At 41.8% G+C, this 16,614-nt stretch overlaps 1 protein-coding gene across 12 annotated transcripts; it reads right to left on the bottom strand.

Moving 5' to 3' along the window:
- Positions 1–6,559: 6,559 nt before the first annotated feature.
- PRPF38B (pre-mRNA processing factor 38B) lies at positions 6,560–15,239 on the bottom strand. Of its 12 annotated transcripts, none has more exons than XM_081112018.1 (7): positions 14,680–15,237; positions 13,928–13,980; positions 11,872–11,950; positions 11,426–11,577; positions 11,286–11,346; positions 8,305–8,528; positions 6,560–7,767 (listed from the first exon to the last, which is right to left on the bottom strand). In XM_081112018.1, the coding sequence occupies exons 4-7, from the start codon at positions 11,485–11,487 to the stop codon at positions 6,912–6,914; spliced, it is 1,203 nt and encodes a 400-aa protein (XP_080968144.1). In that variant the 5' UTR covers positions 11,488–11,577; positions 11,872–11,950; positions 13,928–13,980; positions 14,680–15,237; the 3' UTR covers positions 6,560–6,911. The 12 variants fall into 12 exon arrangements, with proteins under 12 accessions (XP_080968144.1, XP_080968139.1, XP_080968136.1 ...); XM_081112013.1 differs by having other exon boundaries at positions 11,882–11,950; XM_081112010.1 differs by having other exon boundaries at positions 11,272–11,346; positions 11,882–11,950; positions 14,680–15,230.
- Between the last annotated feature and the right edge of the window lie 1,375 nt (positions 15,240–16,614).

Here is a 16,614-nt window from a genome sequence, read left to right as displayed (position 1 = left end):
GTATTGCTGAGGGGTACGAACTTACAAGGGGCAGATGACTAAGTCCTGAGACCCAACGCAGTGAGTTCATCCATGATACTGCTTTACACACCTCAAAGGGAAGAGGCCAGATCTTAACCAGTCTCCACACAGAAATGGAAATGCGTGATGTGGAGGTGTTTAGCTAATGCTACTGTAGTCATCACATTGTAATATGTAAATGTGTCAAACCAACACGGTGTGCACCTCAGACTTACGCCGTGTTGCATGTCACTTATATCTCAAAAAATAAATAAAGATGAAAAGGCGGGAGCATGTCTCTGAGCTGGGAAAGACGGCGGGAGGTCCTTAATGAGCAGAGCAAGTTTATCCATCCCCAGTTCCACCCCGCAGTTCCAATACCGTTTATTCCCAGAGCCATCTTCCGTACGTAGTTCAGGCTCTTTTTAAAAATATATATTTTTATTGATTTTTGTTTTGAAAGAGAGAGGAAGAGAGAAGGGGAAAGAGGAACATCGATGTGAGAACGGAACATTGATGGACTGCCTCCTGCGTGTCCCCTACAGGGGATTGAGTCCGTAACCTGGGCTTGTACGACTGAACCAAACTGCTAACCTTTCAGTGAACAGGACGACACCCAACCCACTGAACCACACCATAATAGGGCCCTAGTTAGGTCTTAATAATAATTAACGTTTAATCCAAGCACTATAATATTTAATTCTAACAATAGACAAGTACATGCATGACTAATAAGCATTATTAACTGACTTATATGAAATCACGTAAGTACTAAATGGTGGAGCTGGGATTAAGCGCATCAGTCTGATCTCTGCTTCCAACCAAGATGGGGTAAAGAGGGCTGGACTGACCTTCCCAGGCGTGAAGACTTCTAAAGCTACAGTAATTAAGGCAAGATTAAAGACAAGAATTGGCATCAAGATAAGATAAATAAATCAATGGAGCAGAGTAAAGTCCAAAAATAGACCCACGCATAGAAGGACAATTGATTTTCAGCAAAGGTGCAAAGATAATCCGTGGATAAAGGATAGTTTCTTTCTGATATAAAATAGTGGAGGCCACTCTTTTCCAAGGAGTCCTCAAAGACCCAGGCTCCTTTCCAATTTTCTAGTCTGCCTTTTTTTAAAAAACATTATTGTTTTATTTCAGAGAGGAAGGAAGAGGGAGAGATAAAACATTAAAGATGAGAGAATCATTGATCTGCTGGCTGCCTCCTGCATACCCCTTACTAGGGATCAAGCCTGCAACAAGGCATGTGCGCTTGACTGGGAATTGAACCATGACCCCCAGGTCATAGGTCAGTGCTAAACCACTGAGCCACAATGGCCAGGCATCTGCCCTTTCTTATTTTTCCAAGATAAAGCTCCAGCTATCATAGCAGAGAGAAGGCAGCAAGTTGAGGGACTTTTTCCCTGATAGTCTCAGTATGTGAAGTGAGAATGAGCTAAGAAACTAGCAAAGATTTAAAGTAGGGGGAATAGAGTTGTTTAGCGATGTAGAAGGAACACGGGGTAAGGCTGACTGTACAGGAAGACTGGACACTAGGAGACAGATGGTGGCCCTAATTCACACTCCGTTCTCCCACCACACCCAGACGGGACCTCTGCCCTTGGACAGACCATCCCAGCAAGGAAAAGCAATTGTATCTAAAATGTGTTTTTCCACTTCTTTTCCAAGTCCAGCCAAGTAGATGACATTTCCTTACCGGTGCTGAGCACAGATAGATAAGAGTGAATTGTCAAGAAAATGTCAGGAAGACCTTCCCTGATCAGGAATCCCTGAAGACTACAGTAAAAGAATCCAGTTAGACTTGTGGATTCCAAAGAGAAACACAGACCATCATAAAAAGAAAAAACAAAATGAAGAGAGAATGGGCATCCTCAAATGTCAACTATCCAAGTCTTGCCCATTCTTTTGAGGATTGGACAATTTGTACTTAGTTGTCAGGCAAAATTCTAGGAGCCAGTCTGATTCGCTTATATCATTCTCAACCTGTCTGGTTGAGCCCTTTATATACTAAACTACAGAAGGGGTTATCAACCAGCCTATGGAGGGGCACCCTTGTGACTGGTATCTTAATCCACTGTAACAGCCAGAGGCCAGTCAGGAGACAGAAAACAGTAATTGGAACAGGGAAACTTTGATGTAAAGAATTACTAATCAGTAACAGGGGATTAATTACTAAGGGTAAAGAGAATGCCTAAGTGTTGGGGTCCTGCCCCAGCAGGTCCAGGGGTTCCCAAAGGTGTGGACGGAGACAGCATGAAGAAGGAATGACATGGAGACAGCATTCAGTTGATCAGCATAGCCAGGTTCTCTTTTTATTGTCCTGTTACATCTGTATTTATACTATTTGATCCTATAAGCATGCCTCTATAATTACATCGTGGTATGCTTTGGGTAACCTTCTACAGTTCATTGTTTCATTTCCATAGTTTCTTATCTGACCTTTGCCAAAAATCCTGTCTCTATCTAGTTCTGTTGATTTTAATCTTGTCTAGGTTAATCTCTGTGTTCCATTATAAGGGCTATTCCAAGGTCACTGCTCTACTGATAAGCTACAAGGAAGTGACTGAAGGAGATTATCCTACCCAGTAAAGGTCATGTTCTCCCAGCCCCCTGCTTGCCTTCCCTGGGACTGCCCTGTGTTGGTGGGTCTCCAGGGGTATAGGCTTTGGTGCTTTCCCTGGTGGGCAGACCCCTGGGGATGCGGGCCCAACAAATCCCAAATTTATTGCCAACAGTTTTAGTCCAAGTTCTTCATAAGTAGGACATGGTATTTCTGTAACACTAGGGGGGTTTACTGATTTATTCTCTTCCTTAGTCCTGTTAATCCCTAATTCCAGGGAAAAATCTCCACCTGGGGAAACAACCTTTCTAAGGGAGGTGGTTCTGGTTATAGCACATAGCGTTAAAAAAGGGGGAGCAAACATATTAAGAACAGTATGCTGTATATGCCAGGTCCCTTGAAACATATGCTGTGCAGATGTTTCTTCCCTGCAGCGACTGTGTCAAGCAACAAGGATGGACCGGCCTCCGGCACCTTAGAATACAGGAATAGTGGCTACAGGAGCAGCCACCACCTCTAGGCTGAGGACCCAACGAGGAACAACTTTGGAAGAGATTCCCTTGTGAGACTCCCATGCAGACTTTGTTGGAGAGGGCGTGGCGGTGACCCACTCTTTACTGAGGTGCTGAAGTGTGGGGCTAGAGAGGAAGGGGTGTCAACAAAACTTAGGAGGCCACCCACAGGGGTGCCATTGAACTTACTAGGAAGCACCAGAAACTTGCTGGGAAACAGCCTCCCGTGAGGCAGCACTGGACAGGACAAGGTCCTATGCACTTCAGAATTAGAACGCCTCACCAGAACCGGGCAGCGGTTTGCTTCTGCATCCTCTACTGACCAGTGTGGTACTGTGCCAGCAGGCAAGAGAAATAGTAAGGGCTTGGCTCCAGCAGCACAATGTAGAGTAATGAAGGTGGGCTTGGGAGCTGAGGCCAGCGGTTTACCTTGAACAGGTAGAACTCATGTTCGCAATAGGCTAAGACACCGGGCCCCACACCCCCACCAACCTGAGCACTTCGCCGCTGCATTACATTACGGATCATGATTATGTCACAGATATGTAATCTCGACTATCAAAGTTGAGGAACAGAACAATGGGTTTGAAGTCGGCTATGATGCTGGTATTTTTTTCAGTTGATTGTATTCATGCTGTCATGTTCCCACAGTAACAAATGTTGACAGCCAGTGATCCTAAAATGAAAAACACCTCTTCAGAAGTCAAAGAGCTGGTGGCCCTTAGAATGGAATGGAGGGATTTCAGAGGCCAAAACTGCCGGGGAGAAATGTTTCCTTCCCCATAAAATCAGCTCCACTGAAGAAGTCCTGTAATTGGGTCAGTCATTCAAGGAGAATTCAGAAGTTACGACCGAATCAGATTAGGACCTAAACCAAGCTTAAGCTCATCAATTGGCCAATGTAACCAGGGAACTGGTCAGAGTATAATCAAGATCACACATTGGAATCAGTTAAACAAAACTTACAAACTGGGCCTCATCTCAATGTTCAAATAAACTACTTATATTCACCAAGGAAACTCTTTTGCAGAAGGGAAATAAGTGAATACTATTACCTTTTTGTTCTAATTTCATTTTTTAACTCCTCTCACCCCCCCCCCCCCCACCCAAACTTTTGTTGTCTTGCAGTTCTCCCAGTAACTTGCTATTCATTCCTAACTAATGGACACCTAATTACAGGTTGGTAAAAATAGCATAAAAGCCCAAGTTTAGTCCTTCTGAAATTCTGTGCAAATTTGAGCCCTTTTATTTTACATAGTTTTGATTTGCTGCTTCATCTCATACATTCATTGGTTGCTGCTTGTATGTCCCTGACCAGGGATCAAACCCCAACTGTGGCCTATCAGGACAACACCCTAACCAACTGAGCTATCCAGCCAGGGCGAGCCCTTTTATTTTTCTAGACATGATCTGTAGCTTTCATTAGATTCCTAAAAAGGGACCCATAACTCAAAGGTTAAGAATTAAGTAACTAAATTTAACTAAGATTAGTTGAGCATTTATATGGACATTTTCTATTAAAATCTCAAGATTGATACTCAACTAGCCCATGCATATTATTTAATTATAAACTGAACATTAGAAAACAGATGAAAAGTATGATAAATATAAGTATGAAACCATTTCAGTAAGTTGAGAAAACTGGATGGAGGCTGCTAGTTATATTAAACTCTATCAAAAACTTTCCAAGTTTTCTTGTGTCGGAAGAATTAATCCTGAATATATTCAACATTAACTAGTATTATGGCATGTTCTATCAAAATGTTCCTCAAAAGCAAACTTAACTTTAAATGTCACAGGAAATCAAATGCAGCTTGATAGAAATTTTCACCTCCATTTGAAGAAAATCCTTTTCACATATTACTTAAAATACACCACTGAATTAACATTTCAGGTAGAACTATATTCCAAGGAGTAGCACCTTTAATTTGGGTACACCCAAAATATTTTCCATGTGATTTATCTACTGCTTTTCATTACTCAAGAGTAGTCTTCTAATTTCTGTGTCGTGTCAACTCGACCTCAATTTAAGATGACAATCTTCTCTTCAAAAAAAAAAAAAAAAAAAAAAGGCATAGCATTTTCATAGAGAAATTTCTTCATTTAATGAGATTTTTCTGGAGTTAGGTAGGTACAAATGTTAAGCCCACATATAAAGGGCTGGCTCTTCAAATATACTTGTTTGCTCCACTTAACAATTTTGCCAGGTGACTTCTGAGTGCCCATCAGTTGGCCAATAAAAGGTGAGATCAAATAAATGTTAATATATGATTTCAGGAACACTCATGTTAGTCCTGGCACTGACTGAACAAATCACTTTGAGCTTGTTTCTCTGCTCTAAAAAAAATTTAAATGAGTCAACTTATAAAAATTCTTTTAAGTCCAATTATGTAATCCAAGTACAAAGTACCTCGATAAGCACCTTTGATATGAAACTGAGTAATCACCCAATCCAAAGAACAATCCAGTAATACAACACCCTTGAACAAAGGGAACTGCCATTAAGAACTCTAGTAAGGATTACAGAGTACTGACCTATGTCCAATTCTAGTCTACACGCTTCAAATTCACTGAAATATACCTCTCCACAGTGTGACTCTACCAACATTTCACCCATTTCCACAAAAATACTTTTTAAAAGATATCAACACATAGGGGAAAAGTCAACACCCAGGAAAAAGGATTTAATCCAGTATTTATTCCACACTCATGATCCTTCTCTGTAATCAGAATACAAGTCATAAGAACAATCTATCAAATAATTTGCCAATAATCTTAAATAATGCAGCATAGCATTACTTTTAATACTTCTCTGCTCTACATTAAGTTTAAAAACTCAAACAGCAATCTTCATTATCAATAAAAAAGTTTTGAATTTTAAAAAAAGGACACTATATCAAGCTGTTTTATAATTTAAGTATTTTCCATTTATAAAAATGCTTTGGAAGCTTGAGGCTTGAATCTAGTTCTCTACTCATCTGCCCCACCCTCTCCCAATTTCATGTTAGTATAGGGTTGCTGCAAGAATGCTGGGCTTTAGACATTTTTTTCCCTTTAATATAGTACTTTAAAATCTGAGAAATTAAAAAAAGATACATGTCATGTATTTTTTCAATTAAAAAAACTACGTGAATAAATTTTAGGCATACTAACAGTGTCCCTTTGAGGTAGAATGCTAAAAGGACTTTTGATCACATCACAGCCTAATTTAAACCTCTGTATCAGAAACTACTCATAAATTCTCTCTAAAGTTACTGTGGAGAATATTAAGTATAACATATTAACAAGAGTCTTCCAAGGTAATATACAGTGGACAAGAATGTTAATCCTACAACTGCTGCCTTCATGTACATCGAAAGCATTTTCCTATAACAAACATCCAAGATCCATTGTCAAAGTCTTTAGCATTCTATTACGAAAAGCACAGCCATGCTAAACTTCAGTACACAAACCATAATCCCACACCTACAAACAAAAATAGAATTAGTGGCAGTTTATTGCCTTATACAAATTTAACCAACATGGCAACCATGCCAAAGAAAGTAAAACATTTTCAGGACATATGTACAGACTGTACATTTCAAAAACTAAACAGTAAAAATGCAAGAACAATCTGTGCATCATGTACCAAACTCAACAATTGGGTGAAAACATCAATGCAATAAATGGGATTACAAAGGCACTTCCCTACACAAAAGAGGAAATGAAAATGCAGCCTACGGGAGCTTGAAGAGTACGCACTACCGCAACAATCTCAACTCGGGAGGGGAAAAAGCAGATTTAATCAAAGATTTATAGGATTCAATGTGATCCACTTTCACAAAGCATGTTCACACAGTCTCGTCTTTGTTTTTTTGTGGTTTTTCTTGGCTCTCTGGTTCTGCGCTTTGGCTCCTTCGCTGATCGTGTTGGTCAGACTGGTCCTTGCTATCACTGTGATCCCGTTTGTGGGCACGTTCTTTGCTGCCGCTACGCTTTCTAGATTTATCTTTGCTGGGGCTCCGCTCTCGTTTTCTTTTTTCAGCACTGTCAGTTCTTCCTTGACTGCCACTCCGACTTCGTTTATTTGACTTCTCCTTGCTTTCGCTCTTGTGCTTACTGGATTTCTCCTTGCTCCTGCTTCTACTCCGTTTCCCTGCATTCCTACTTCTACTCCTACTTCTATGCTTCCTTTCTCTGCTTCTGCTTCTACTGTGTTTTTTCTCTTTTTTGGAATCTTTTTTGTCATCCCTGTGCCGCCTATCATCTTTGTCTTCTTTATGTTTTTTTTCTTCCACCTCGCCCCTACTTCTCCGCTCCTTGGACCGTTCTCTTGATCTCTCTCGCTCCTTTTCTCGGTCATTACCCCTTTCCCTGTCATAGTCACGATCACGCCTTCTACCCCTCTCATTTTCTTTTTCTCTTTCCCGATCCCTGTCCCTTCTGTCTCCTTTCCTATCACGACTCCGACTGCGACTTCTATGTCTTTCCCTACTCCTGCTATGCCTGCGATCTAAGCCCCGATCAATACTCCGGGATCTTCGCCTTTCTTTCTCTCTTTCTTTGGCTTCACGCTCTAGACGCTGGCGTTCTTTCTCTCTTTCTAATTCTCGATCAAAACTAGAACACCCATGGCCCTCCCGATGATGGCTTCGACTTCTTGATCTTCTTGGGGACCTCCGTGGGCTTAGTGATCTCCTTGGAGACCTAATATTTAAGAAAGAGGGAGGAGAGAAAAAAATCTGAATTAAACATTATAAAAAATTTAATTTACACCAGTGTTATTAATTTAAATCCCTAGCTTACATGAACATATCAAGAATGATTAGTCCTAACCAGTTTGGCTCAGTGGATAGAGCGTCAGCTGCGGACTCAAGGGTCCCAGGTTCGATTCCGGTCAAGAGCATGTACCTTGGTTGCCGGCACATCCCCAGTAGGGGGTGTGCAGGAGGCAGCTGACAGATGTTTCTCTCTCATCGATGTTTCTCTCTATCCTTCTCCCTTCCTCTCTGTAAAAAATCAGTATTTTTTTTTTTTAAAAGAATGATTAAAACAAAAAACTTGCTTGTTCACATTTACAGATACATGATTTTGCTGCAGATGGCATTAAAGGCAGAAAATGACCTTTCGGGAGGAAAAGTGACAAACTCATAAAATGAACACTATAAACAAAACTTGCCACTGGTTTCAAGGACCTTGTATAAACCATGTTTTTAAAATAAGCTTAATTCAAGACTTAATTACCTTGAACGCCTTCGTTCAACATGTCTGTCTATTTCCTCAGCACCCTCCTTCCCATCTTTCTTGATTTTCCTCGGCCGGGTTTTAATCTGTTGATCGATATTCTTCTGAACTGGAACTGGAATTCTTGGAAACAAGGTAGAAAACCACTCCAGTTTTGTGAGAAAAGACCGCAGCATTTCTCCAATGGTCATTACACAGCCTCCGCCAGCCTTCACATCTAGGTCCTACAGAAACACAAAAGATACCCTAGCCGTCAAAAAAAATTATTTCAACATGTTCATAAATACTATTAAAAAATTACCATCTTTGGAATCTCAAATACAAAAAAAAATTCTAACAGGACAATTTCAATGTGTACCCTTCTATTCTGGTAATGAATGATAGAGAAATACTCGGGCTTATTAGTGTGTGCATGCAGGTACGAACAAAACCTGCAGCCTCCTGGGCATAGAGAGAACGGAGCTCAGTAAGAACATGAAACAGTCCCTTACATTACTTAGCTATGTGGAACAATCAACTTAAATTTGCATTCCACATACCTTCTAAGTACACATTGCTTCTGTGGAAATGTTTGCACACATCATTCCTAGTGCTGTGACCTAGCTACATATGAACTATTCAGACAGCTCCTGTCTAAAGACTGTCTTTCGACAGCCCTAATATAAAATGAAGCCCTAGTAAAACTGGAAGCAATAGCAAACCAACTGCCATGAAGCAGTGAGGTTTCTAATTTAGTCATGTAGAAAATAAATAAATGAACAAATAATTGGAAACGCATAATCCATGATGACCATTGTCTCTGAAAAGGGTCATTACCGCATGAAGGCCTTCTTGCTATGCCCTCTCACAGCTCAGGACATGTTAGTCAGCTATTGTCAGTCCCAAACCTATAGTGCAAGCACACAAGGAAAGTGAGATTTGTTATCTAAACAGGAAAACAAGAGCTACAGGTAAAACTGCTTGCACTCACACACATTTAAGTGTTCAGATATACAGTATTTCCAAATATAATCGCTGCAGATATCTAAGGAAGAAAACAATAAGTTAGCTTAAATAGAGATCCTCAGATTTGTAAACATAATAAAAAAACAGATTACAAAGAAGAATTCAGAAACATATCTAATATAATACCAATTATTAAAAGACACATGCTTTTAAAATATAAAGTGTTTCAGCCTAAAAAAAATCTCATCTAAAAAGAAAAATAGTTTAAAGATTGTAGTTTATCACCTAACACACACCTTTTGCTTCTTCTGAGATACTGAACCACCCCGTAAACAAGGCCCCAAAAAAATGCAGACAAAATTTTGCCATGTTTATATGAGAGAATTTTTTAGGTGTGTATAACAACACTAGAAAGATTTCTATTACACCTATCCTTTAATTCAACAAATTCTTTAGCTAACCCGTAATAACAGGACCACTGACTTGTCCTGGCTCTGCTCAGCTGTAACAGGAAGTCTGGCAGGACACAGCAACCTCCCTCTCAGTTTAGGAGGGCTTTCCTGAGTATAGGCTGGATCTTAAAGGCACGAGGACAATTAAAAAAATATATACTTGAAGGAAAAATACCACATAATTTCACTCATTCATGGATAATAAAGACCATTATAAACTTATGAACAAAAATAGATACAGAGGCAGAGCTGCCTCAAACAGATTGTCAAACTGCAGCGGGAAGGCTGGGGAGGGTTGGGGGGCAGGAGGTAGGGGGGTAAGAGATCAACCGAAGGACTTGTATGCATGCATATAAGCATAACCAATGGACATAAGACACTGGGGGGTAGGGGAGGCCAGGGGATTGTCAAGGGCGGGGGGGAAAAAGGAGACATATGTAATACTCTTTGTAATACTTTAAGCAATAAAACAATAAAAAAAATAATCTAAAAAAATATATATATACACTAATAATCAAATCAAATAAAAAGGACTACTAAAACATAAAGCAGCGGTAAGGGTAGATATGTGGACAATAAAGCTCTGTTAAGTCTGCTTTGAGCTCTTAGGCTTCACTATGTAAGCCTATTAATAAAACATTTATGCCAAACCGGTTTGGCTCAGTGGATAGAGCGTCGGCCTGCGGACTGAAAGGTCCCAGGTTCGATTCCAGTCAAGGGCATGTACCTTGGTTGCGGGCACATCCCCAGTAGGAGGTGTGCAGGAGGCAGCTGGTCGATGTTTCTCTCTCAACGATGTTTCTAACTCTCTATCCCTCTCCCTTCCTCTCTGTAAAAAATCAATAAAATATATTTTAAAAAAAACAAAAAACAAAAAAAACATTTATGATTTAAATCTGACAAAGTTTCCCAAAGTAACTCTTTTCATATTTAAGAAGCTCAGTCTTGTTAAGCTTGAATGGTAAACTAGATTTATAATGAAAACAAAACCTGAAATAATTTTAAAAAAAGGTTACTAGCTTTGTAAGTGTGTATAGTATATATAACAGGAGAGAGAAAGCTAGAACTGAAATATTTTGGTCACCTTGAACAAGTCATCTTAAATCTTAACTCTTGGCCTACGTAAGTTTCACCCAGCTTTTCACTTCTGTGCTTCTATGCAAGCGGGAACATTAATATTTGGAAGTTAGAAGGTAAGAACTAAAAAGTTTCAGGGGAGAAAAGCTATGATTAGTATTCTACAAGCATGTCTTATCACTTTAATCTTGAGCATGGTCCACCTTAAAAAATCACTATCAACTATACAAGTCAAGATCAATACCAGAAACATAATTAGAATGAGAAAAGTCTTAATAATTATCAAAGAACATTTAAACTTAAAAATGAATAAAAGTTAAGAAAAATTAACCTAATATATATAAAAAGCCAAGTCTTAGTAAAAGGACATTAATTCCTAAAGTATTTGAGTGAGATAAATTTAACCACAGAAAATTTCGGAAGGCATTAAACCTCCAATAAATAAAAGATTAAAAACATGAGAGTATAATCAGAAAAAGAAACTAATTATTACCCTTGTTGACATACCTCTTCGTCATCAAGGAAGGACTCAAACCAATCCCATAGATCTGTAGGGGGCTGTGTGTACCTAGAATTACAAAAGATAGATTAGGCTCATGTGAATTAAAATGAGATACTTACAAAAATGTAGATAAATACATAATTACCTTATGTACATAAATCCGAGGGCTCTAATATACGGAGAGTCTGTGTGGGTTATGAGACCCATCACTTGCTTGCGAGTTAACTTCAGAGTAAATAATTTGTATAACAGGCAAAAAGCTGTAGAAACAATTCCTCCTGTTCCAACACCTCGAACCTTTTAGGGAAAGAGTTAAAAAAAAAAAAAAGGAGTAAAATAATTAATGGAGTTACATAACACCAATTGATTAATCCTGATAGGTATTATTAACAAGATATAATCCAGAACTAAGAATGGAGGATTAAAAAAATAACTTCTAATTCCATTCATAGGACACTTGAATTTAGATTAAAAAAATAAACAAAACAAAAAACCCAAACTTCTAAGATTTGCTAATTATCATTTGAGCGTGTAACTGACATAAGTATAAACCTAGTTCTAAGGCACAGAAAAACTGAAAAATGCACGTACTTCTACTTACCCCTCCGCACATCCCTGTTTGGCCCGCTGTCTTCCTGCTTCCTTTCTCCCATGGTTCAACATGTGTGACCTGAAAATAGAAAAGAGGAACACAACAAACATTCACACTTCAAATTTTTTACATGTATGATTAAAATAAACCCAATTCGATAAGAGAGCAGCTCTTCCAAAAGTCTGGAATTGGGTATTTTGACATGATGTACCTATTTTGTTTACACATGTTAAGCACATAAACCAACTTTAAAAAACTGCTTTGATAATAACAGAGAGCATCAATAAGCTACCAGGGTTTAACAAAACCACAGCTTTACAGAGTAGAAATCCCATTAGCTCTGTAGAGAGCTGGTGCATGTGGAGCCAAACATTTCCAGTCTCATATATTTGTAGAAGATATTTGACACACCAACTTTATAGCTTTCTTATGAATTGCTTAAAAAAATGAAAATTCTCATTGTAAAATGGATGTAAATACCTACTTAAAGCAAAAAGTATTAATGATTAAGTATTTGTTTCAAAAAATCTTTAAAATACCCTTAATAGTTCAACTTTATGGTGATATTAAAATAAAGAAAAATGACTTGAAGAAAGCATGCTAGAACAGTAACAGAAATTATTTCTGATGCAAAATTTTGGAATTTTATTTGTTTTTAAAACATGATCAGACATTACATTCATTCCTAATTAAAGATAAAATTACATCCACACCTACAGAGAACATTCTTGCTGGTCAGTGTATAATTTATTTTCAACCTAATTATGTGAACCAATTCCATTGAATAAATGTGATTAGTCATTACACTACACCCAAAGATTCAGTATCATCTTTGCTAAGGTGGGCACCCTATAAAAACCACATATTTTACCTAAAAGATAGCAAAGAAAGATTAGTAGCTCTACAAAAGATAGAACTCAAGAAGGCCCTTTAGGAAGGTAAGACCTACTGTTTCTTAAAGGCAAAAGAAAACCCTGTTCTTTCACAATGTATTTCTAAAACTATTTCCACCAACGTTAATTACATTTTAGCCTCTCAGTGGCTTCTGACAGAAGAGCAGGCATGTAAATGTGAAGGATTACACTACTTTGCTCGGCTGGCTCCCGCCCTTTACTGTTTCATTTCCTTCCCCCAGCTTGTGGCATAAAAGATGCTTCAATTCCTTAAAGGCTAGCCAAAGCGTGGAGGCAATACAAAACAGACTTACAAAATTGTAAGCCTACACATTTCCATGATCATTTGATCTAAGGTCTTGATAAGAAAGTGTGGGGCTTTAGTTTTATAACTGAATTTAAATAACTACTAGTAGAATCTTGACGTGTTTCAAAACACAGTATTTGAAAACAAGCTCTTTTTCTATCACATTACACTTGTCTGACATTAAACAGAACTTGCCACAAGAAGAGCAGGAACCCAATTTTCAACAGTTTGAAGTTTACTAGTAAATAAAGCTAAGGTTGAATATTCACCACACTGTATCCATGCTGAAAAAGACCTTACCTTTAAAAAAAAAAACTAGTTGATAGTATTACAATACTCTTGCAAAAGGATATCAAAATTCCAGGGCACTTTTTATACCCACAGTTGAACTGTATTCTCAAGATGATTTTTCTATCGAAAGCAAATGATTAAAAAGCAGCTTTCAATAACCTAATCACTTAAATGGCAAAAAGGTGGACAGAACAGCGAATTCAAATTTAAACTTTTATTAACACCTCTACAGATACGTTCAGCTCACAGAAAATACTTCCTGTGGTTTGTCAAATGTTTTAAGAGTCAAAACAGACAAAACAGACTGCATTATATTAGATGCTCTAGCGAAAATACTGAAAGATTGTCAAGGCTATTACAAATACTCTTTAAAATAAAACCTTAGGAGGCCCGGAAGATTTTTTTTTTTTATTTTTAAGCTACATCATTTGCAGGTACGTGGAGAAAGCCTATCTAAGCTGGTAAAGAAAAGACCAAAACCAATGGCCAAAATAATCTAATGAGCCGTCCACTTAACCCAGGGAAATGCATTAATGGCGATTGAGCATGATTAATAGTGCATACCTCTACCTGCGACCCTGGGCTGCTCCGAGCCTCGCTGCAAGACTGAGTCAATCCTGCTAACGAAACAAGAACTGAGACAAGAGCGCAGTGAGGCGGCGCCAGGCGAGCTCCCCAGCACCGCCGAGCCAGCACCGCCCCTGCCGCAGAAGCCCAGGGCCCGGAGACCGCTAACGAGCCCAACGCACTGGGAGCCGGGACCAGTCCCGCCTGCCTTCCTGCTGGCAACACTTCCAGGCCTTCCGTCCTCCCCCCGCCCCGGCCATTTCCCTGTCCGGACAGTCAATACCAACAACACGAGGCCAACACTGAAGTCAATACCCGCCCTTGGCTCGGGGTGAGCGGGAGCAGCACCAACAAGTTGGCGCCGAGCAGATCCACCATCAAAAGGAATAGTTTTAAAGCTGCGAACCGGAGAGGCGTCCGTTGCTGTTTCCTGCTCTCTCCCCGCCACCCGTCTCGTCCAGCTCCCGCCAGGGGTGGGCAGGAGGCGCGGGGAGTGGAGGGGGGCGCGAGGTCAACAGCGGCGGCCTCTCCCGGCCCGAAACATCCGAAAAGGAAATGAGGGCGGCCCCCGTCTGACCCCTCCCTGGCCGACTCCTAGCCACCGGTTCCCCCCGCCTCCATGCCCTCCTCCGACCCCCACATCTTCAGACCTCGGGGGCCGCCTCCGCCCGTTTCCTCCGTCCGTCCGTCCGTCCGTCCGTCCGCCCTTCTCCGAACTCAGCCCCGGCCCGGGCCTAGACGCTGCGTACCTTGAAGTAGATCTCGTCCACCACCTCGTGGTAGGTCTTGAGCTCGTAGAGCTGCACTTTGAAGTAAGGCGACGACAGGATGTTGGTCAAGATCATGGGGTTGAGGTTCATCGTCTTCTCGTTGCCCCACAGCGGCAGCACGTTGCCCTGCTTGCCCGACACCGCCGGCTTGGTGGCCCCGCCGCCGCCGCACGGCGGCTGCTGCTGGGCCGCGGCCGCGGCCGCCTGGTGCTGCGGCTGCGAGTTGCCCGTCAGCGCGGGGCTGTTGTTAGCCATGTTGCGGCGGAAGGAAGGAGGGAGGGACAAGGGGGGGGGGAGGGGGACAAGCTCGCTCGCTCTTCGGGACAACGGTCCGGGACCCTACTCCATGGAACGCCGTCGGGAGAGGGGGCTGCCTCGCTGTGCCCCGGCCGGGTGACGGGAGGGCGACGAGGACACCGACAAATGGGCTCCGGGTCGTCGAGAGCAGACGCCGAGACGCGGGCCGCGAGAACTCCCGGCGGAAGACGAGCCGGCGGCCGGGGAGCACGATCTCTTCCGCCAACTGCCCCTGGGAACAAGATGGCGGATCGGCGGATGTGACGCCACAGGCCCCAGAGTTCCAAGCTTCGCCGGCAGCCAATCAGAGGCGTCCGGGTGGGGGTGGGCGGGTCAGGCCTCTTCCGGCTTCCGCCGCGCGTTTGCTGCGCGCTCCAGTCGCTGCGGGCGCCTCCTGTTCCCGAGTCTCACGTTTCCTCTGGGAATTGGGGAGCCAGCCCGGGGGCGGCGTTGCGGGTCCGGTTCGGATGTTGTAGTGTTGGGACGGGGGGTCCCGGCCTCCGCTCTCGGAACCGGCACCGAGAGAGCTCGCATGACTCTGTGCTTGCAAAGTCGCCCCTAAATCCTGCGGAGTATGTGGAGCCTCCCGAGGTCACAGTTTTAAGATCCCCTGGAAGGGATGGTGGCCATCACGCCTCCATGCCATTACGATGCAAGGCCTTTTTGTCCTCCCTCGGGCGGTACCGTCCTAGCAGAGGTCTTGCTTGCGCCTAAATTTATGAAACTGTAAGATCGAGATAACATCTGGCCGGGCTAAGCATGGAAGGAGCTACCACACTTGGAGGGCCCAGTAGATGCGCCAGGCATTCTGTTAGGTGCGTTTTCGGTCCTTTCTCCCCGAGTTCTTAACGTTCTTTGGAGGCAGAACGAGTGGTAAACGTTGGGCGAGGCACCGAAATGGGGCCAGAGAGGGCGGGAGGAGGTGGGGGAAAGTGTGAAAATGAGTCAGAATCCGTCTTCTATCAAAAGCTACTGTCAACCTAGAGAAGGCGCATGTGTTTGGGAGTGAAGGCTACAAAAAGCACGAGTTTCTACAGGTGGCAATGGACTGGGCAGTCTGATAGGCAGAGAAGAGGCTGAACATGGAAACAAGTTGGATAGATGAAGGCTTGTATGAGAGTCCACATCCCAGTTGGCAAGAGCCAGGAAACGTGCTTAGAGGGGAGTCGTGGCTGGATAGGAATCGGGGCACTGAAGCTTCAGCCTGGCGTTTTAAATGAAATCATACACTGTGTTCTCTTGCCTGGCTGCTTTGACTCAGCATAATGTTGAAATTCATTCTTATTGATTGTATAAGTTGGTTATGTGGTATTTGTATTACAGAGCAGTATTACATTGTATGGTTTTACCACAAGTTGTGTATCCAATCATGTATTGATGGTCATTTTCGTTTCTAATTTTGGGCTATTACAAGTGATAGCTGCTATGAACATTTGTGTATTAGTCTTTATTCCGACATGTTTTTGTTTCTCTTGGCTAAATACCTAGACTTAGGCCCTGGCCGTTTAGCTCAGTTAGTTAGAACTTTGTCCAGATACCCCGAGATTGTGGGTTCCATCCCCGGTCAGGGCACATACAAGAATCGAGCAATGAATGCATAAATAAGTGGGACAAATG

This window comes from Myotis nattereri, assembly GCF_964212035.1.
Source record: "Myotis nattereri genome assembly, chromosome: 18".
Classification (NCBI taxonomy): domain Eukaryota; kingdom Metazoa; phylum Chordata; class Mammalia; order Chiroptera; family Vespertilionidae; genus Myotis; species Myotis nattereri.
This window is presented reverse-complemented; position numbering and strand designations above follow the sequence as displayed.

What these genes read in the sequence shown, in the direction of transcription:
- PRPF38B (XM_081112009.1), bottom strand. Translation starts at nt 14,955, where the DNA reads ATGGCTAACAACAGCCCCGCGCTGACGGGCAACTCGCAGCCGCAGCAC. An exon ending in CCTTCCTTGATGACGAAGAG is followed by an intron (nt 8,529 to 11,285) that starts GTATGTCAACAA and finishes GTGTTTCTGTAG; the next exon opens with GACCTAGATGTGAAGGCTGG. An exon ending in GTTGAACGAAGGCGTTCAAG is followed by an intron (nt 7,768 to 8,304) that starts GTAATTAAGTCT and finishes CTTAAATATTAG; the next exon opens with GTCTCCAAGGAGATCACTAA.